Source organism: Panthera uncia (assembly GCF_023721935.1).
Source record: "Panthera uncia isolate 11264 chromosome A1 unlocalized genomic scaffold, Puncia_PCG_1.0 HiC_scaffold_16, whole genome shotgun sequence".
Taxonomy (NCBI): Eukaryota; Metazoa; Chordata; class Mammalia; order Carnivora; family Felidae; genus Panthera; species Panthera uncia.
The window spans coordinates 23,036,171-23,058,977 of record NW_026057576.1 but is presented as its reverse complement, the minus strand read 5'-3'; the positions used below and the strand labels follow the sequence as shown (position 1 = coordinate 23,058,977).

General features: G+C 42.6%; 1 protein-coding gene across 1 annotated transcript in view; it reads right to left on the bottom strand.

The window, feature by feature from the left end:
* HTR2A (5-hydroxytryptamine receptor 2A) overlaps positions 1–13,772 on the bottom strand; it is a 56,880-nt gene extending 43,108 nt beyond the window's left edge. The window contains exons 1-3 of the mRNA XM_049646942.1: positions 13,318–13,772; positions 12,145–12,876; positions 9,137–9,337 (exon numbers count right to left, since the gene is read on the bottom strand). Of these exons, the coding sequence (XP_049502899.1) occupies positions 9,137–9,337; positions 12,145–12,556 (613 nt within the window). The 5' untranslated portion in view covers positions 12,557–12,876; positions 13,318–13,772. The remainder of the gene's footprint in view (positions 1–9,136; positions 9,338–12,144; positions 12,877–13,317) is intronic.
* Between the last annotated feature and the right edge of the window lie 9,035 nt (positions 13,773–22,807).

The following is a 22,807-nucleotide window of genomic DNA, read 5'->3' as shown; positions in this document are numbered from 1 at the left end:
TGTCAGTCTGGCAGGTTTTGAGCTGCGTGGACCATTAAATGGCTTCCTATCCATGGGCGAGCATCCTGGAGGACAATCAAGGACATGTCCTGCAAAAGCCTAGCCTTTCTGTGGTGTTCCTGAGTATGAGAAGCGCTGGTCAGCAGGGAAGAGGTCCCTAAATTCTGCACCTGTGGGCAGAAAGGGAAAGGACTGTGGAACTCAAGGGATAAGAGAAGGTGGGTTGAGTGGGTAGAGGCCCTGCGGGGGCTGGCCACTTGGCAGCTTGTCTGGCACTGTGCTCCTCTTGGGAAGGACAGCCATCTGTGTGTGGCGGTGAGCATCCCTGTTCATGGACACTGGCCCACTCACCTGCAGGCTGAGGTGGTGCCCAGAGCTCCTGGATTAAGACAATGCAGGATGGCAGAGGCAAAAAAAAAAAGTTGGGGGGGGGGCAGTTTCACTTCACCCAGGAGATGAAATGACTACAGAAACCAACGGGAAGGAAGATGTAGATTAATTCGTCAGGTTTGCCTTTGTGTCCTGGTGGGTGCTAGCCTACATTGTGATCTCTCAGCAGTGGGAGACAGAACAGGTGACCCATTGGCCTCCTGTCCTGGTTGCTTGAGTCTCTGGACCCCACTTCCTGGGCTGACTCCTGGCAGTAAGGGAGCTGGGCATAAACCCGTCAGATTCCAGAGGAAAGAATCCCAGGCAGACTCCTTAGATACTTGGTTTCAGGCAGTGGAGCTGGGAATTGGCGCCAGCATAAAGGCCAGCAGAACACTGGTGTTGAGCTCATTTGATTCAGTTAGTTCAGTTTGTATTTTGCAACTTTTTTTTCCCCCCAGAAGATAGGATCTGATAGAAAAATGAAGCATAGTTGACTACTGTTTCTCTTGGACCTATGTGCATATGGCTTTTTAAAATGCCAAATGCTAGAATTTTAGATAGTTATATTTGTTTATATATGTTCAGTTCATTCCATATTGAATTGGAGTCTGCTTACAAAAACACAGAAAAGTAGAAAAGACCCAAAAGATACACAAGTATACCACCCAAAAGTTCTAGAAAGTTGATTAAGCTAAATGCAATTTCAGTAAAAGTTTTTTTTTCCCCCTGGAGCTAGATGTGATTTCTAAAACTCAAAGCAAGTGAAAATGGTCATGGAAAGTCTGAAAAGGATGAGGGAGTTGATATAAGATAATAAATGCTATTATGTATTCTTAATCCAAAATACACCTTGGGTAAAAGAACAAACAGATGAACAAAACAAGTCCAGAAATAAACCCAAATACATATATGGGAACTCAGATTATGATAAAGTGGCATGTCAAATAAGGGGAAAAAAGGCATAAGTAGCAATGTAGAAAGAATAAAATTGCAGGTTAAATTCTCTAAATGGCTCAAAGACTTAATCTTCCATTACTTTTATTGATTTTTATATTAATAATTTAGGCAATTTTAGTAACTCAAAATTCAGAAGACCTAAAGAAGAAAAGAACATACCCCAAAACAAAAATCCCTGTGGTAAAAACCACCAATGTCAAGTGACCAGTAGTAACGTACTGGGAATACGTAGATCAATCCTGAAAAGAAACAAAATGCTAATCCCTATAACTTGTTAGGAAAAAAACCCAAGAACCTTACAGAAAGGTTTACATGTTGTAACACTTAAAACACAAACACTATATTGACTCAGTCCCTAAATGTCAGGACATAGGTACTATTACTGTCATCGTGCTTGGGGAACCTAAGGTACAGAGAGGTTAGTAAACTTGCTCTGTCACAGAGATTAGGAGTGACAGATAGCGATACTCCAGGCTTTTACCTTATAACCCAGATCTGTGACCGACCAACCATACCGAACAAGATAGAAAATTGTCTAAAGATACTCAAAGTCCTATACAAAATATTAAGGCTACACCGAGATACTTCCACTGTCCCTCAGTTTCTTTATCAATCTGCACTAAGAAGGTAAATTTTTGACTTGCTCGAAGGCAAGAGGTTGTACCTAGTGGCCGAGGCATTTAATTTGAGGATTTCTGCCTGCTGTCAGTTTGTGAAAACACAGGATCTGAATACATGTGACACAGCTGGCCTTTCTCCTACTATAAAAGTAGTAATGTAGAGAATACATAGTCAGGCATAGCCTTGAGGAGGGAGGCAAAAAATCTTTCTTTTTGGACCCATGATACTAAAAAATGATTCCATGAGCTGCAAATAGATTTCTGAAATGCAAGAAAAAATTTACATAGGTGTCTTTGCCTGTCACGTGAATGACTGTGAAAAAGTCTATTTCACTTTTTCCATCTAACTTACACTTAGACTTGTTAAAGACAGTTGGGGAATAAAGTATTTTCTCTTGTTACATGACATTAGCAAGGCAATCATTGAGGGGAAAGGGTTTGCTTATTTTATACATTGTAGCGAAGTCATGGTTGCCTCTGATCATGGGAATTGGGTTTATGAAGGGATGATGAAATCCAAAGAACCCTGGGATCATTCTTAATCTAATGCCTCAATCTTTTCTGTCATCAATTCTTGACTCAAAGAAGCTCACAAATAGAAAGTGCAATTGATTTGTAATTACGTTCATTTGCCTCAGAATTGGATGAAAGCCTTGGCAACGGCAAAATGACCAAACTGGTAGCAGTAAGCAGGGGAGGCAGCAGCAAATCTCAGAAACGCCAAGTGCAGGAGAAAACGAGCTATCTAGGCTGTGGTCCCCAAGGTTTGCCGTATGTTAGATTCAAGCCAACTTGGAAGGTCCGCCACCGTCTCCATGAAGCCTCTCCCATGCCACAGGTGGAAATGTTTCATTCTTGATCATCAGAACAATATTTGGGACAAAACTATACAGAAGAATACAAGGGAAAATACAATAATCCTGCCATTTTTTCTCCCTAATTTCACCTTGTTGGCAAATGTGAAGTCCTCAGATTCTCCTTGCTAATAGATCTCCATAAATTCCTACTTTACCAGCAGGGGCTCATATCGTCCACACCATGCTGAAATCTTTTTTCACTTAGAACCATGGCCAGTTTTCCAGTTGAATATCCAATAACCCCACCTCTGTATTCTTAAGAGCTACAAAATGTTCTGTAATTAGGATAAAAACAATACAACAAACCATAATCCAACCTTCTTTTCTGCTACTTCCCAAGACTGTTGCACCTCTTAATATTGTAGGCATAGATTCTTACATCTACTTTGGTTTTTCTGTAGAACAGATGATCTGAAGTAGGTAAAATTCTAATAACTTTGGCTAGACTGTCCAAGAGCGATTCATATTCACACAAATGTGAGTACACGTGGAAACACCTAGTGTGGTGCCCTACTCATTTTAACTTTGAGACAGGTGAACAATGGTAATGCATTGTTTTAAGTTACAGTTCCATGACTGTTATAGAAGCTAAGCATTTTCCAGTCGATTTATTGTCCTTTTTTCCCCAGCATTTATTGTCCATTTTGTTCCTGTTCCTGTTTATATTTTTCCTAGTTTTTTTTATGGGTTGTCTTTTTGTTTTTCAAAATGTAGGTACTTACTGTAGGTTGGAAATGTCAACCCTTGGTCTCTTCATACACACAGAAATTTTTCTTTTGACTGTTCATATTGATTTTTTTAGCCATAAAATTTTTTCTCAGGTAGTCAGGTATGTCTGGATATTGACAGTTTGTGCATTTTTTTGACTTAAAAAGCTATTTCACTACTAAGTTCTTTTAAAGTTATGGAAAAGTCTGTGATTTTGGCCTCAGGGTGAACGAGGAAATGAAACAACCTTAGAAGGATTATTTATGATATACTAATAGACATATCAGTGAAATGATTTGGGATAATGAAAGGAATGGGAAAAACCAGCTAATCCAAACTGCTGGGATGGGGTGAAGGAAATGAAGGCCTTGTACAATTGAGTAAACCTGAGAAATAGGGACAATGAGCTACTACAAAGGAAAGCATGTGAAATAGAAGAATAAAATTGTCAATTGTGACCGTAACATAGGCTGAATTTCTTCCTCAAAAGGCAGAGGTAGGCAGATGGTGTGTTAAACACAAGTTGTGAAAATATAAAAGGAACAATGACAAAAATGAGAGGAGAAAAGATGCACTGGACAATTTCAAATGAGGAAAAGGTATGGTAATAGTAGTTTGAAATAAAGCAGAACTCAAGGCCCAAAGCCTTGTCTCAGGAGTTAGGGAGATCAAAAATTGGAGTTAGGGCTACCAAGGCAGCCAGGATTTCAGGAATTAAGATTCAGGAGTGAAGGGAGCACAAAGAATGTATTAACGTGATCCACTTCTGCCAAGTAGTCATATACCAGTTAGAGGGATAGACTGAGAGGCTGAGTAGCTGAAGAGTCAGCAGCAGTCCTAAAAGTGCTGAGAAGATAGGTGATCAGAGTTGCGCAAAATGGAAAACGCTTGAGGCTTTCATTTGAGGTCATGAAGGACTATACCCTTAGGTATAAGGGTAAACTAAAAATAAGTGCTTATGAAGTCAGACTAAAATAAACTCAATCCCTGATTGGATTAAGGGGATTATTGTAACTGCCTGCTGAAGCTAAAGAACCCCTATCAAGAGAGAATATTCACAATTTTTCTCAGTGTCCAGTATTAAAAAAAAAAAAATTACCAGGCATACTAAGAGCCAAAGGGAAAAAAGATCCCAGAAAATAGAATTCCCCAGGTAACTCAGCTATATAGACACCTGTGATTCAGTATTTTAGAAAACTGTTAAAAACATGGAGAATTATTCCAGAGAACTAAATACATACAAAAGGAATTTGATGGAAATATCAAAACTAAAAACACAGTGAACTATTAAGGCTATAATACGTAGGTTGAACAGCAAATTAAAGTAGCTGGAGAGAGGATTAATAATCCAGAAGAAAATGCAGTAATACTGCCCAGACTAAAGACTTAAAGATGAAAAGTAGAAAAGTTGAGTCCTAACCATGAAAGTTCCACCATCCATGAAAATGGAGTCCAAGAAATGTGTTGGGGGGAGAGAATGTGGCAGAAGCAGTACTTGAAAAGACAATGGCCAATAGTGTTGCTAAATTAACAAAAGACACTGAGTAACAAATACAAGAATAGATAAAAGGACCAAGCAGGACAAAACCAAAGCTAAAGCTCATGTACGCCCATCATAGTAAAATTGCTAAGATACAAAGAAAAAATCCCAAAGCAGCAAAGGGTAGCAAGAGATATGGTGGTTTCTAAGGAACACCGCTAAGTCAGACAGCTGAGTTCTCACAATCAAACAAAATCCTAAAAGCTAGAATTTGAGAATGCCACTTCTAAGTTGCTGGAAAACTAGAAACTTGGAATTATTGACTGGGCAAAAATCCTGCTTAAAAAAAGACAGCCAAATAAAGGTGTTGAGAATAATAAACTGAAAGAAAATTACATACTTAGGCTAAAAGAAATTCCTCAGAAGTAAGGAATATGAAGGCCAGCAGAATCACGGAAATGACCAAAGTAATGAACAGCAACAGAAATGGTTAGTATATGGGAAGTAGGGAGAAGAACACTTAAGTCCTAGGGGTTTTAAAAGGATTCTTAAAATTAGGAAATAGGAAAAAATAATAGGAAATCTAGGGGTACGTGGGTTAAACTATTCCAAAGGTTTTCCACTATCCAACAAATACTAAGGTAATTTGTGTTGTACTCTTTTAGGTAAAAAATGAATATTAAATCACTAAAAGGATTTAAAAGAAATAACAAGCTTATAAAGGGAATAATGAATGAATAATTCTTGATGAGGCCACTGAAGCAAGGTTAGAAACCAGAATATAGAATAAATGTGATAGGGGTGCCTGGGTGGCTCAGTCGGTTGAGCGTCCAACTTTGGCTCAGGTCATAATCTCATGGTTCGTGAGTTCGGTCCCTGCATCGGGCTCTGTGCTGACAGCTGGGAGCCTGGAGCCTGCTTCCGATTCTGTCTCCCTCTCTCTCTGCCCTTCCCCCACACATGCTCTGTCTCTGCCTCTCAAAAATAAAGAAAACTAATAAAAAAAATTTTTTTAGAATAAATGTGAAGATACAAAGAAAAATAACTGGGTAAATTTAAACCCAAATACTGCATATATGGGTTACACGAAATATAAATGGAGTAAATACTCCAATTAAAAGGTAAAGATTGGATTACAAAGAAAACTATTTCCTGCTTAAAAGCAATATACTTTATTAAATCAAAAAAGTAACAGTAGTAAGATGGAATAAGATAGATCCAGAGTATGATAACCAAAAGGGAACTGGCATAGCTATACTAAGATCAATTGACTTTGATGTTAAGGCAAGAATTGCATTTAATAATCAGTATGAAAGGAAATTTTAACTTTGTAATTACTAACCCAAGGCAAGGTAGAAAATGTAAATAACCACTGAAGAAAGGTTAGGGTTGCAATTAAAAGATAACATTTGAAAAGGTAGCAGGAAGAGAGCTTTAGAATTAAATTCTATATAACTTTTAAAGAATGTTCCTACTTAAATAAAGACCATGGTGGAAGGAGGGAGTAATGCCCCAAATTTACTTACTGTAGCTAGAAAAAGAATCTTTCTAAGAAAAACTTACTAACAAGGTCCTCCAAAAACAATTTCATTTAGGAATGTATTTCAGGAATGCAAGGGCAGTTCAAATTCAAATCTAGGAAGAAAACAAGATACCAGTTTTTTCCCTTCAGTTTATTGATCAATAGATGCTGAAAAGGCTATGTTCATTGGTACAAGAACCCTATGACCCAGTAATTGTGCTACGAGGCATTTATCCAAGGGATACAGGTGTGCTGTTTCGAAGGACACATGCACCCCCATGTTTATAGCAGCAATATCAATAATAGCCAAAGTATGGAAAGAGCCCAAATGTCCATCGATGGATGAATGGATAAAGAAGATGTGGTATATATATATACAATGGAGTATTTCTTGGCAATCAAAAAGAAATGAAATCTTGCCATTTGCAACTACGTGGATGGAACTGGAGGGTATGATGCTAAGTGAAATTAGTCAAAGAACCCGTTATTTTGTATACACAAAATTCCATCTCAACTAAGTATCTAAATATAAAATAGAAATGGAAACACAAGAAAATGCAGAATAGTTAGGCTAAGCTCCTTTGGGTTCTTAAGAATTTTTTCCCCCAACTGTCCTCTACTCAGCCTTACATCTCAGACCTGTGATATAGAGCCTAGGTAAACTCCATTTTTGTCTTCTTACCTGCCTTCCCCCACTACCTTGTTGGAGGTCTTCAAATACATAACTTGGTCCATTCAGTGCTAAGCACATAGTAGCTATGCTGTAAGCATGGCTTCATTGATGATGACCCCTACTAGCACTCCCACAACCTTTGCAGCCTGCCTTCCTCCTGGAGTGATGGCTGAATGGAGTGACGTCGTCCTGTGCAACCTCTCTGCACTTGATTTCCTGTAAGGTGCTTTACACGCTGCCCGGTTGGTAGTCTTTGCTCAGAAACAGCCCTTACTTCTAGGGCTATTGAGCTTGACTAAGATGGGGCAAGGGCTGTTAGTACAGCAGAAGGTAAAAGATGGGTAGTGCTCCTAGTGTCTGTCTCACCAATGGGACAGTGTACAAGGGTAAAACTTGACTATAGCATGGTTTACTTCATTTGCATTATTGCCTACTTTTGCTAATTACCTCTTGCTATTTGTTTCAGTCCTCCTCAACCCTAGTTGTACTCTTAGAATCACCCTCCCATAGAAGAATTAAATCACAGTGCTCCCCACGGATGTAGCTGGGATTGAGAGTCACTAGTCTTTCTCTTGAAAGAGAATGAGTCTAAGATTGCATAGATGCAGAAACAACAAACTTTGGTAAAGCAAATATGGTTTTATAAAGAAGGTGTAAGTGCAGGACTTGGTGCCAGAAGGGTGGGAGTCCCAGTCCCGCCATTAGTTGGAGAGCTGATCCGGCAAGCCCACAAGACCTTTCATTGCTCTGGCTCCCTAATTGATCAAATAAGCTTAATGAGATCTATCTAGTTCAAACTGCAATAGGAAATTTAAAATGGAAAATAGAAGACTCGACACAACTTAAAAAATCATGCAGATTGTTAGCATTTCCATCATAATTTGGCACTGTCCTATGTGCTAGCTGTGGGAGTCCTTTTGCCTAGCAGTGCAGGAGTCTTTTCACTTGTTGAACCCTAGTTCCCTCATCCATAAGATGGAGTTACCTATTCTGCAGAGGAATCTGTAGCAGCAAGGCAAACAATAGGAACTGAAAAAAAAACCCATCCTCGTGTTAGCTATGAACTAGGATTTCTATTACACGCTGTGGGGTAGACTCAAGCCTGCTATCAAATCCCATAGTCTCTCATGTTAGTAGATGCTGGTACCCATGTGACCATAAGCAGGTGCAGTGTTATTGCCTGTAAAGTTCTGCAGCTTTAAAGCAAACCCCGGGGGAATCTGGTTATAAACCAAGTCTGCTGAGGTGACAGGTGCAACTGACTTAGTTACCTGGGAGCTGCCCCTCTGGCTTCCATTACCCGGGTTTTCCTGTTTGCTGGGTGTGTGACAGAACATCAATCCTGGTGAGCGGTGAATGTGTGTGATCAACATAAGGGGGTTGAGATCTTCTGGGGGTGTGGTGACATAACAGGACCAGGGTTTACAGAGGCATGAGGCAGGCAGAAACGTCTTGACCCTGAGCAAGTACTGCCTCTGCAAGTCTTCTGTCCTCTGCCTCTGAGTTACAGAATCCAGCACCTTTCCCCAGTCTCCAAAAGCTGTGTGTTGTTCAGCGTGGGGATCTGTAGTCTTAAACTGACCACAGTCTGGTGATGACAAATGCTAAGGTCTCTGGGGGAATTGTAGAGAACTGAGTTTGAAAGTGTGAGATGGGGAAAAAGCATCTGGAAGTGGCTTTGGCACAGTTAGGTCTAATTTTGGTGCTGTAGGTATGTATGGTCTTAACTGTGAAAGCTTGACATTGTCAGCCAGTGACGTTAATAGACTTTGCTTCCTAAAGCAAACCTGATAATGACTACATTATACCTTCTCTCGCAACAACAGCAGCAAAAAACACCCAGAGATTCAGGGTGTCAGGTTTCAGGGCAACAAAACAGGACCAGTCCCTCTGGAAGGTGTGACCTGTCCTTTCAAATGAGACCCTGAAATCCTGTACCCAACTTACCCACTGATATGGTCCAAACAGCAATTATTTTCAGGAATGCCTTAGTTCTGGAGTTGAATCGGCTGTGATGGATGGGATTCTGGATGGCAACGTAGCGATCCAGCGAGATGGCACAGAGGTGCATGATGGAGGCCGTGGAGAAGAGCACGTCCAGGTAGATCCAGACAGCACAGAGTTTGCTAGGTAGAGGCCACCGATAGCCTGTGATGCAGAAGATTAGCGTTAGTAAGGGACCTCAGGCCTCTTGGTGGGTGGCACCTACCGTGCCGGAAGGGTTTCCATTCCGGGGAAAGGCACCGGTGCTGGCAAAGGGCAATACCACAGATTTTCAACATATTAAAAAGCCTTAAAAAATTGTGTTTACAATAAGCCCATACTAGCTGAGGAACACAAGGTTTGGAAGTTTCTTGTGGCTGCAGTTAGGCCAGGGTGTTGTGCTTAATGTGGGTTGTCTTCAGGGTTTCTCTTGATCTATCTCCTCTGCCTAACGGAATCGACCTTTATTGTCTTTAATGAGCTAGTAGCCTCGATGTATTTTGAGCCCCTCTATTGAAGCTCCTCTTGTAGTGCACTGCCTTCAGTTCACCTCTTACACATGTTGTAGGTTCCCGGAGGTTCGACCCACCTGCGAATCACTAGAACCCCTCAGTCTTCCACAGTGATTGCATTTGGTGGTCTTCCAATAAATGCTATTGGTGTGAATGAATAAATGATTAAAAGGTCCAGATGGACAATATTTTTATTTGGAAAGACAAAGTAATTACATAATATTTGGGGATGTTTAACTCCAGTTTGGGACCTGCCTGTGGGTACGGGAAACCTGCAGAAAAGCATGGTGTTCTTGCCCTGACCATTGTTTCAGGGAAGTGGCTCTCAAACTTGAGGGAGCCTCAGAATTTCCTAGATGGGGTCTTAAAATGGTACTGCCGGACCCCACCTGGAGGTCCTGATGATGTGAATCTGCAGTGGGGCAGAAGAGTCATTTCTAACAAGTCACCAGGTGGTGCTGCTGGTCGAAGGATCACATTTGGGCAGCAGCTGCTGCCGGCAGTGGTTGTCAGCCCCCGCTGCACTTTGCAATCAGCTTGGAGAGCTTTTCTCTAGGGTCCCCGGGGCCTAGGGGTGTGGGTGGAGGTGGGCCCCCAACAAAGTGTTGCAAATCTGTCCCTGATGATTCCAATACAAGGAGCTCTGCGGGAGGAGGGTCCATAAGGCATATTTGAAGTGCCCTGTCTTTGTTGGAGAGGGGTTCAAACAGGTTAACCTGTATTAGTTTTGATAGCTGTGTAAGCAGTGATGTTGCATCTGTGTGCTTGTGAAAAGGCAAGTCCTCAAGATTGCCTTTCTTTGCGATATTCCAGACTGACAAAGCTGAATGAACTACATTCGCAAACAGACTCTGTGAAAATGCCATCACCTATATTTAGGAAAGTAAAGGGTGCAGGATACCAGCCTGACATAATGCTTTTCACTCTGATTATTTGGAGGGGGGGAAAAAACCAACAACGAAAACCTAAAACAGGAGCGTCTTCATTTGCAGTGCCTGGAGGGAAGCCCCGCTCCGTCTGGTCGGAACTGATGTTGGCCTCTGGAGTTTGCTCTGCAGGGAGGAGGCAGTTGGGGCGGGCCTAGTCTGGTTTCCGAGGCAAGGATAGGGAGGGAGCATTTCCTCACCCTGCGGTGATGGGTTCGGGGAGAGGTCCAACTCCTGCTGGAACAGGCTGCACGCGGAGTGGCCGCCGCCAGGGGGCGCAGTTGGATCCCGAGCCGGAGGCCCTGGCCAGGTCCTAGCTTCTTAACCCAGCTGGCGGGTGCCTGCCCCCCACCTGCCACTGGGGTCACCCCCCACCCCCCGCCCCCGGGGGCCCCCCCCCCCCCCCACGCCCTGTGGTTTTGGTTCCCTGACAGAACCTCTGGGAGTCGTGCGCAACTCCCGGAGTTCGCCTTCTAAGGGGGTGGGGTTTGAGGAAGCCAGAACCTTTGCAGCCTGTCTGGGAAATGACTGCGAATTTAACGAAATCATCCCGGTGTGACATTTGAGTGGCCAAAAGGAGGCTGGCCTTGCAAGGAAGCATTATCGACCCTGTGCAAACCGGCGCCTGCTCTGCGTTGCCCATCTCCCTCCTCCTCCAGACTCGGCGCTGGGGTGATACATATATAGCCCCTAAGACCTGGCCAGAAAAATCCCCTCTTACACTGACCATAATGTATTTCCAGCTCTGAGTGACTGTGTGCCTATGTCAGTCTAAATATTGTTTTAAAGAGAAATCCGGCTGTATTACTCCTGACTTGGAAACCTCACATTCTGCTTTCCGCTGAAGCCGTCCCAGTGTTTGCTGACTTGCTAAGAGGTCTGACTCTTTGAAACTGTTGGAGACAGCAGGATTAATGTCTTCCCGTTTGTTTTCTACCCTCCAAACCAGACGGGAGGAGTTGGTGTGGCTGTGTTTTTAAAGAGCGGACGGCATAATTCAGAGGCACACTTCCAAATTAGCTTCTCTGGGTAGGAACAACTGACAACTGGAGTAATTCATTTATTCTAAAGGAGAATCTGCATATTTTAACCTCACACTCGCTGCACCACTGAGATTGTCTCTGCACATATTCTAAGGCAACTGGGAAGGTTTTACCACTCCATTAGAAGTGCTGAAAACTGTGACAAAGATACCACTGTGTTTTGTCCCGGAGGCTGGAATACTTGGGAATCTACAGAAGTGAAAATCAAGGGGATTCAGAAGGACAGATTACTGCTTTATGACTTCTTTGGGGGCATTTAAAATTACTAGATGAAATGTACGTGTCCCAAAGCCCCAAACTCTCCAATAATAGGTTGTCAGATCGTGTAATATGTGAAAGTTCACTTTAAATTTAACGAGTTTGACACCGTAGACCCTTGACTATAAATAAACCCTGGTGTTGAGTTTGTCCCTTGAGCCCCAGCTCATCTGCTCCTCACATGCACATGCTATTTCCAGGGTGGGTATAGCTGGGAAACTAACGCCACTCACCATATAGGATGGTTAACATGGACACGGGCATGACAAGGAAACCCAGCAGCATATCAGCTATGGCAAGTGACATCAGGAAATAGTTGGTGGCGTTCTGCAGCTTTTTCTCTAGGGACACTGCCATGATGACGAGTATGTTTCCAGCAATGGTTAGAATAATCACTACAGCTGTCAACAAAGCAGACCAGTTTTTTTCCTGGAGATGAAGTAAGGAGAAGCAGGGTGGTGAGAGGCAGCCCTCACAGGAAAGGTTGGTTCGATTTTCCGAGTCCACTGTCCAGTTAAATGCATCTGAAGTGTTAGCTTCTCCGTTGTTAAAGTCATTATTGTAGAGCCTTGTGTCGTCATGTAATTGCACTAAGGAGTTTGTAGTGGAGCTCAAGGAAGCATTTTCTTCAAAAAGAACATCCATTGCTAAGCCGGAATTTGTAGCAACTGAAGTAAAGGAAAACTAACAAGTCAGAGCCTCAGCCCGCCATTCATCTTTCTGTCCTCACGCTCTGTCACACGGAAGCTGGTGTACATGCTGGGCTCCTTGGGTTGCCTTTTTTCCCTCATGATCACAATGGTTGTTGAGGAACTGCAGTGGCTTCTTCTGTTTCTTTCCGTCACAATGTTAGGGGAGTCTTGTTGGTTGCATTTTTTTTTTCCTTCAAAGCAAGGTCAAAAAAGCAGAATGAACTTTTTAACAGGTTGCAGAGTTTTGAGGATTCAGGAAGAAACGAGGTGATCCTGGCCAGAAAAGAAAAGTTTGGTGATTACCAGGAATCTCCCTGAGCTCTATCTCATTCTGTTGGTTATGTTGATCACACTAGTTTAGCCACAGCAGTATTAAAATAGCATGCAGTCCAAAACAGTGGGGCGGGAGGCATTCTACGTTAAGAAAATCCATTAAAAATACATCCAGTGTTAATCCCATAGTAATTGAATCTAGTTGGGGTTATAGTTCTAAGTCTGAGGCTGAATGTCGGGAATTTCCCAGCTGCTGTCGGGAATTTCCATTTGCATTTATTCTTAGTTAATAAAAGAAGGAAAAAAAAAAAGTCTTAAGCAAAGATCAGACAACTTTCCACGCTAGCAATTCTCATGGAAATGGTAACATTTTGGCCAAGCACGATTTCAAGCCAGAAAGAAAATTGCACGGCAGTAAAATACAGCAGCATGAGAACTTACATTTGTCTTCAGGGTCCCCACGTTAGACATACTTTGCTGTTCTGTGACTTGCCGCATCTCTCATGGTAATTAAGCGAGCATAGAGTCCCTTCTTGAGCATCGACCAGCATAATAGGATAGTAATTTGATTTCTGTTTTGCTGACTTCAAAAACTGCATGCACGAGTAGAACCACTTCCAGCGCTGCGCGGTCTGTGTTTGCTGGCTCTGCCCCCACTCAGCTGGGTTACTCCCTCCCTGGGCGGCTTGCCTGAGCCAGGCACACGTTGAGAGATCATTCATGAGCCCCTCTCAAAGTCGCACAAAAGAAATCCCGCAGGAAAGTAGGGAGAGCTGCCTGTGCCCAGGGATTCGTGGTTTCCACGGGAATGGACCAGCTCTCCGGCTGCCTTGTTCACTTCACCAGACCTCCCTCTATCTGCATGTCATAAACTGCAAGGTAGCAACAGCCAGGGAGGGGGGGCCCAAAAAGGGTTTTTTTTTTTTTTTTTTTCTTTTTCTCTTGTTTCTCCTCTTTGCTACATGTTAACACTGGGAAGTTTTCTATTGTTAGAAACGGGAGAAATCGCCTTCTGTACAGATGGCTAAAGCAGGTAAGCTGCTCTGTGGTGTTTTTAGGGTGAAGAGCTAACATAAATAAGGCTAGAAAATGGCATATCCCGGGAGCGCTGTAAGCATGCCATGCTTCCGTCCAGAGCCCGTAAGTGCTTATGCCCGAAGCGCAGTTACTGACGTCAGTGACTTGGGCTCAGAGTAGCCAAGCACCTCTTGGGCTATACTCAAACTGTTTGTAGCATTTTTAGTTCTTAAAAGCATAACACCATTCAACTAACTTACTTTGTCCAGACTTGTACCACCTAGAAGTAATTAAAAATCTCACATGTGGAAGACAGAGTTAGTTTCTCAGAGAATTTTGAAGGCCTCCTGCCTTCCTTGTAAACCAAACAAAAAAGCGCCTTCTATAGTTTCTAAAGAAAGCAGCTATATGGCAGACGCAGAAGCGTATATATGCATACACACGCTATCTGCTTATTTTTACAGAAGAAAACAGGAGTCTTTGCTGAATAGCACAGTTTTCTCGGTTTCTGTCCATTGTCTTCACATTGTTTCTGGACACATTCCATCACTTGAGTCCCTTCAGCATGTCTTGGGACAAACCTGTACCTTCTTAGCAGATGGTTTCTCTCAGCTCTTGACTTAGACATTCAGCTGCCTGACCCCCTTCGTCTGTGCCCTAGAAGACCTTGACTCTGCACCTTTCTCCCTACCCCGTGCCCACTTCTTGGTGCTTATCTCCACCCATTCTCTTAGTCACAGAATCAGCATCTCTTCAGACAGCTGGCTGTTAGCAAGACTCTTCGTTTGTTCTCACTGCCAGAACTTTGTCCACAATGCCACTTGGGTGGACTCCGATGTCCTATCCTCCGGCCCATGCCCTACAAGCTTGCTGGGCTGGAGCGTCTCCTTAGTGGGAATTTTCCCTTTCTGCCACCCTCCTCCCCCTCTGCGTTCCTCAGAGAAGGAGGGGGGTGATGCTGGGCACCTAGAGCAGGCAGCGGAGAGCCTGGGCTCTGGGTCATGACTCCTTGGTTTTGAATCCCAGCTCCTTGATTCAAACAGCAGAGCCCTGGACAATCCAGCTGTCCTCCTTGAGACTCCGTATCTTCCCTTGTAAAAACGGGATAATTGTAGTACCTCCCTCAAGGTGGCAATGAAACTAAAAGGAGGTCATGCATATAAATAATTAACCCAACATGCTTAAAGGATGTTGTTAATGTCAGTGGCTCCTATTAATACTAGTGTTGACTTTATTAAAACAAAATTGACCTCACTCCTAATCAACTTGTGCTTCCATTCGTTCAGTCTCTCCCTTGTGAGGCACAACTCCGGTCTCTTCTGCCCCCACCGTTCCCACTTCCCAGGCCTGGATTCCTGTTTTCTTCTCCTGGCAGCCTGAGTGCAAGTGAACTTGCAGGTTTGATCCTTTTGAAGCATTTGTACTCGCAGTTCCCTGTGTCTGGAATGCTCCCCACCCCCCTCCTAGTATCCATCTGGCAAATTCCTACTCCATTGTCAAGGCTCAGTTCCAGAGGTAAGTCCTCTGAATCCCACTCTTGACACTCACTACCTGTGTGACCTTGAGAAGCTGCTTCATCTTTGTGCCTGAATTGCCTCATCTGTAAATGGGGAAAAATAGTATCTACCTTAGATAACTGATGTCAGAGTTAAAATGTACCAGGCATGGGGTACCTGGGTGGCTCAGTCTGTTGAGCATCCGATTCCTGTTTTGGGCTCATGTCGTGACCTCTCAGTTCATGAGTTTGACGCTGCTTTGGCTCTGTGCTGATAGTAAGGAGCCTGCTTGGGATTCTCTCTCCTTCTCTCTGCCCCCTCCCCTAAATGTGTACATATGCATGCTTGTGCGCGTGCACTCTTGCTCTCTCTAAACAAAAAATCACCAGACACGTGTAAACTTAAGAGCTCTGTAAAGGCTAATTGTTGGCTTACGGTTATCAAGCTTTCCATGGCTCTCCTCCCATATGTAGGCCCCTTCAGCTTTATATTTTATCAGGTCTCACATTGCATGTAGGCAAAGACTAGGTTTGTCTTGTTGATGGCTGTGTACACGTAGTGCTTAGATTTGTTTGTTGAAAGAAACGTGTGACTGATAAACACCTGTTCACGTCTGTCTTTATTAAAGGGTGAACTTCTTACCTACCTTCAAGGCTAAGCATGGTATCTCCCGCTGAATTTTGAAAGAATAAATGAATTGACAGCCTGTATTAAAAAGCAGAATCAGGGGGAAACAAAGCATCTCTAGTTCCTTTTTCATTACTGTGTCCAATGAGATACTAATTTAATCTTAAGAAGGCAAAGACAAGTGTGACTGAAAAATACTTTGTTACAAAATTAAAGCTTTCTGATGATACATTTTGTTTTATGGATTACTGTGTTTTTGGAGAAATCTGATCTCAGGCTTCATGTCTTCACAAATAGGTAGGTTTGCAATCATGGCAAAGCCAGTCCATGGATTTCTTGGTGTACGGTTTATATTGCAAAATAATTGTCAGTAGCCTTTGGGGTTATTCGCAACTGTATGAATACTTGTGCAAAACTCAGAGCCTTGGCTACTGTGCTTAAGCAGAGCTTATGTATTAATAGGGTGGGGGTGAGATTTGGTAGGAATGGTTTCTTAAAGGTCAGACACTGTTGAGTTGGGAAGAGGGGTGTAGGTTGGCTGCTATGGTGAACACTGATGATCAGCCCGGCTTCTCCTTCAGGGGTACTCGTTTTCCCTGTTGCTGGAAGTGTTGATAACTGATGGCCCTCTGTGGACTCTCGCTGTGAAAATTAACCTCCACCAAAGAGGCCATTTTGCCCATAGTCCTGCCTCTCCTCTGGGGTCTTCTGTGAGGATACAAAAGTCTGGCTCCCTTGCCTCGGGACTGGACGATGCTGAGGGACCATCCTGCTATACCAGAGCCTCCATGGCATCTGCTGAGGGACTACACCATAGTTAATCTCCTCCCTCTCCCTTGTCCTGCCTCCCTCGCTGCCCTGCAGATACGGATCTGGAGCTCTAGGCATTCCTTCTCTTGCACACAAGTGTGTCTCTTGCACACAAGTGTGGCTTCCTAGGGAACCTAAAGCTTATATTTAAAAAATAAAAAAAAATTTTTTTGGGGGGGCGCCTGGGTGGCTCAGTCGGTTGAGCGGCCGACTTCGGCTCAGGTCATGATCTCACGGTCCGTGAGTTCAAGCCCCACGTCGGGCTCTGTGCTGACAGCTCGGAGCCTGGAGTCTGTTTCCGATTCTGTGTCTCCCTCTCTCTGACCCTCCCCCGTTCATGCTCTGTCTCTCTCTGTCTCAAAAATAAATAAACAATAAACAAAAAAATTTAAAAAAAAATAAAAAATAAAAAAAAATTTTAACGTTTATTTATTTTTGAGAGAGACGGAGTGAGCAGGGGAAGGGCAGAGAGAGGGAGGGAGACACAGAATCCAATGCAGGCTCCAGGCTCTACACTGTCAGCACAGAGCCTGACATGGGGCTGAACTCACGAACCTCGAGACCAGACCTCAGCCCAAATTGGCCGCTTAACTGACTGAGCCACCTAGGCACCCCCTTAAGGCCTATATTTTTTTCTAATACTTATTTATATTCTTTAGTCATCCCATTTTATTATTTTAAATATAATTTATTGTCAGATTCGCTTACATACAACACCCAGTGCTCATCCCAGTAAGTGCTGTCCTCTATGCCCATCATGGGTGGGGGTGGGGGAAGAAAGGCCTATGTTTTTAAACCTGTGTTTCTAATGCTCACTCTGGATGAGCTTAATATCTTAGAGAAAATAGAAAAAAAAAAGTATGTTGATGAATATACTATTCTCCAGGCACCTGGGAGGCTCAGTTAAGCCTACGACTTTGGCTCAAGTCATGATCTCACGGTTTGTGAGTTCAGCCCCACGTTGGGCTCTGTGCTGACAGCTCAGAGCCTGGAGCTGCTTCAGATTCTGTGTCTCCCTGTCTCTGCCACTTCCCCCCCTTGTGCTGTCTCTCAGAAATTAAACATTATAAAAATACATTATTCTCATAATCTAGAAGTTCTTTATTGGACAACTGGCTTTACTATATACTTCCACAAGGAATTTAAGGCCAATACCCCCCAAAAGAAACTTCCTTGGGGCACAATTACTTGAGTCCCTAATTGGACCTTCTTTCAGGATATGTTTTGCAATGTTCTGTTTATTCTGGGAGGGTTCACCAAAAGATGATTGCCTAAATCAGATGTTGACTTTTTTTTTTTTTTTTAATGGTTGCAGTGGTATTGCAACCTTGAATTTTTCTACAGTCAAAAGTGAGTGGCTTCTGAAACATGAGTGCGTTACAGATATTAGTAGATGTGTGAGGGAAATTGTTGAGCCAGTAAATCGGGAGTAGAATGCATCCTATTGCCTCCTCTTAGATATCTGCAGTGCACTATAAACCTAATATATGCAGTGAGGGACTGTGCAGTGAAGAGATTTGCTCACAATTACCTTTCTCAATTCCGATCTGTCCCCCACAACACTCATTTCAGGCCCCTTTCATTCATTTAAGGAATGTGAAACTAAAATGTAAAGATCCTAAGCATATAGTTCAAGTTTTGACGAGCATCCACCGGTGTGACCATCCCACAAATAAAAAAGCCACCATTGCCATCACTTCTGAAATTTCTCTCCTCCTGCTCTTCTCACCTTGATTTAAATGGTAACCCGTAGTATATACTGATTTTCGTTCTGGCTTCTTTTGCTCAGTAGTATGTGAGATTTACCCATGTTGCTGTAAACTTTCTGTGGATCGTAGTCTGAAAAACTGTTTAATGACCTGTACATTTGGGAAGTTGTTTATTTCCTCTTGTTCAAAGAAACCTAGGTCACATCCTTGTTCCAGTCTTCCTAGGTTTCTCTTCAGGGCCATGTCAACCTTCACCTCTGCTCAGTGGACTATGTCTGATTTTATTCTGAAATGGCTGCCTAGAATTCTTCAACTCTGTTCTTAAGAATATATCCTTGAGATTTAGGCTGTCCGAATCCTACTAATAGTCTGAGAATGAGAACAATTTTCTTTAAATTTTTACTTAGAAAAATTTTTTTAACATTTTTGAGAGTGAGAGACAGACAAAGCGTGAGCAGGGATGGGGCAGAGAGAGGGAGACACAGAATCCGAAGGGGGATCCAGGCTCTGAGCTGTCAACATGGGGCTCGAACCCACGAACCGTGAGATGATGACCTGAGCCGAAGTTGGCTGCCCAGCGGACTGAGCCACCCGAGTGCCCCGAGAACAAATTTTAACAGAAGATTTCCCAAATGATAAATGATCCATCCCTTCCTTTGGATGCTCTAGTTCTCAGGTTTAGAACAAACCAGACCACTTGATGACTGCATGCTTGAAAAGCAAGGTCTTAAATTGTCCTCCCTTACACCATTGACTTAGGTCAAAAGAAGCAATTACTTGGAATTAGCTAATCACTGTTCTCTGTTAAATATTTGCACAGTGGTGTTTAGTTTAACAATACTCCTAACAGACAACCTTTGAGTGCTATGTCAAGCCCTGTTGTAGTGCTGAGTAGAACATTGAAGATAAGATTCCTGCCTTAATTCATAAACTTAAATAGTTGGTGGCAGCAAGTTGGAGTTCAGGGGTATAGGGAGGAGGTATAAACTTAGTGATCCATGGCATTGTGGTGGTACTTAAGTATGAAACTTGGTGGGAACGCTGAGGGAAGGAGTGGAAACATAAGGGAAAAGAGGTTTGAGGAATGGGCCCTGGATTATTCCAATATTTTGACATTGGAGCAATCTAGGGGGGAACTACTCAAGCAGAATGAGTAGCACTCAGTGAATTAGGAGGGACAAAGACTACTATCCCAGAAGTCAGATAAAAAAAGGGGTGAGGGGGGAATATACTCAACTGTCCAATGCTCTGATTAGCTGAGTATGAGATAGAAGAAATGACAATCACGTTTGCCAAAATGGAAACTTTTGGCTTTGACTGTAACTGGAATAGTTGGGAATAAGAGCCCAACTATGTGGATACAAAAAAAAAATATATATATATAGGAAGACGGGAAGAAGTGATAAATATAGACAGAGATAACTACTTTGATAATCTAAATGGAATTGCAAAAGACGGGATATGAGGCAAAGAGAATTTCTTTTTTCAAGTAAAGATGAATTATACTGTGTTTTTGTGGTGATAGGAATGATCCAGAAGAAAGGAAGAAATTGACCATGCAATAGAGGCAGGAAATAATTGCTGGAATGACAGCTTTGATTTAGAGACAAGGGATGGATTTTAAAGATTTTAAGGAGGTAGAGGATTCAACAAAAAATCTTTAGAGAAATGGTAAGACCACTTAGGAGAGTATGGTGTCTTGGAACCCAAAAGAAGAAAGTCTTCTCAAGAAAGAGGCTAAGAGGTCCACGAATACCAAGATGTCTATTAAGATGAAAGCACGGAAGAGTCCATTGGATTTAGCAACGTGAGTTTGGTGATAACCTTGATAAGAGCCCTTTCATTGAAAATGTTAAAATATACACGAACAACATGGGCTGATAGCAGGGGGTGAATGGGAGGTGGAAGGATAGCGTGTGACACGTGAGAAAACCAAGTGTCTAAAGGTGACTATGAGGTTTTAGATCTGAGCAACTGGGTGGGTGGAGTTGTCCTTAACCGAAGTGGGGAAGGCTTTAGGAGGTACAACTTTTAGAAAATTTCAGATCAGCTTGCGGCATGTTAAACTGGAGATGAATTATAACAAATAACAATGTCTTAAAACACAAGTGAATGTAAAGGTCTGGAGGAGAATGAGGGAGATTAAAGTTGGAGATACAAATTAGGATATTGTGAATATATAAGTGGTGTTGAGAGTCATGAAATACTTGAGAAATCATCCCATCTAAGGAGAGTAAGAAGCTGTCCAAGGACAGAATCCAGAGATTCTTTAACATTTAGAGGTGAGGGAAATGAGGAAGAACCCACAAAGGACAGTGGGGTGGAGGTGATGACGAAGGAGAAAAAGGCAAGAGTGTGGTGTCCTGGGAGCCAAGACAATAGAACATATTTTTTTTTTTTGATTTTTTTTTCAACGTTTTTTATTTATTTTTGGGACAGAGAGAGACAGAGCATGAACGGGGGAGGGGCAGAGAGAGAGGGAGACACAGAATCGGAAACAGGCTCCAGGCTCCGAGCCATCAGCCCAGAGCCTGACGCGGGGCTCGAACACACGTACCGTGAGATCGTGACCTGGCTGAAGTCGGACGCTTAACCGACTGCGCCACCCAGGTGCCCCAATAGAACATATTTTTTAAAAAATTTATTTACATTGATGTATGATTTAAAACCTGTAGGGGCACCTGGGTGACTCGGTTGAACGTCGGCTCTTGATTTTGGCTTCCGGTCATGATCTCACAGTTTGTAAGACTGAGCCTTGTGTCAGACTCTGCACTGAGTGTAGAGCCTGCTTGGGATTTTCTCTTGCGTGCTCGCGCGCGCTCTCTCTCTCTCTGCCCCTCTCCCCTGCTTGCATGCACTTCTGTCTTTCAAAGTATATAAACTTTAAAAAATACTTAAAAAATTCTGTACGTTACCCAGTGCTCATGATAAATGATACTCATGATAAATGTACTCTTAATCTCCCAGCCCTCTGGTAGGGCTGTTTGACCCAGCCCTCTCCCAAACTCCCCTCTGGTAACCACCAGTTTGTTCTCTGTATTGTAACCATCTTTATGTTTTTGTTTGAGATTACACATACGAGTGAAACAATACGGTTTGTCTTTAGACTCTGTCTGACTTATTTCGCTTAGCATTATACCCTTTAGGTCCATACATGGTGAAAATGCAAGATCTCAGTTTTTTTGACTAATATTCCACTGAATACATATAACACTGTCCATCTATTGATGGACACGTGAGTTGCTTCTATTTGTTGGCAATTGTCAGTAATGGTGCAATAAACATAGGGATGATAGATCTTCTCAAATTAGTGTTTTCATTTTGTGTGTGGGGGCGGGGCGGGTAGATACCCAGTAGTAGAATTCCTGGATCATATGGTATTCCCATTTTTAATTTTTTGAGGAACTTCCGTACTGTTTTTCAGAGTGGCTGTTCCAATTTGCATTCCCACCAACTGTGCATGAGTTCCCTTTTCTACACATTTGCACCAACACTTGTTATTTCTTGTCTTTTGGATGCTAGTCATTCTGCCTGGTGTGAAGTGATATCTCATTGTGGTTTTGATTTACATTTACCTGATGATGAGTAATGTTAAGCATCTTTTCATGTGTGGTCCTCTGTATATCTTGTATGGTGAAAGGTCTATTCAGGTTCTGTGCCCAACTTTTAATCAAATTATTTGTCTTTTTGGTGTTGAGTTGGAGTTCTTTATTTTAGATATTAACCTCTTATCAAATACATCGTTTTTAAATATATTCCATTCACTATGTTCCTTTATTTTGTTGTTGGCCTTTACTTTGCAAAAGCTTTTTATGTTGGTATAGTCCCAACAGTTGATTTTTGCTTTCATTTCCCTTGCCTTAGGAGACCTTTAGAATAAGTTTCCGTTGATGTCCAAGAGATTATTGCCTGCTGCTTGCTTCAAGGAGTTGGATGGTTTCAGGTGTTCAACCTATTTGAAGTTTCTTTGTACATGGTGTAGGAAAGTGGTCCAGTTTCATTCTTTGCCATGTAGCTGTTCAGTTGCCCCAGTACTATTTATTGAAGAGATTGTCTTCTCCCCACTGGATACTCTTAGCTACTTTGTCCTAGATTAATTGACTAGATAAGCATGGCTTTATCTCTGGGTTCTATATTCTGTTCCATTGATCCATATGTGTTTTTGTGCCAGTACTATCCTGTTTTTATTACTTCAGCTTTGTGGTAGGACTTGAAATCTGGAACTGTGACACCTCCAGCTTTGATTGCTTGGCTAGTTGGGATCTTCTGTGG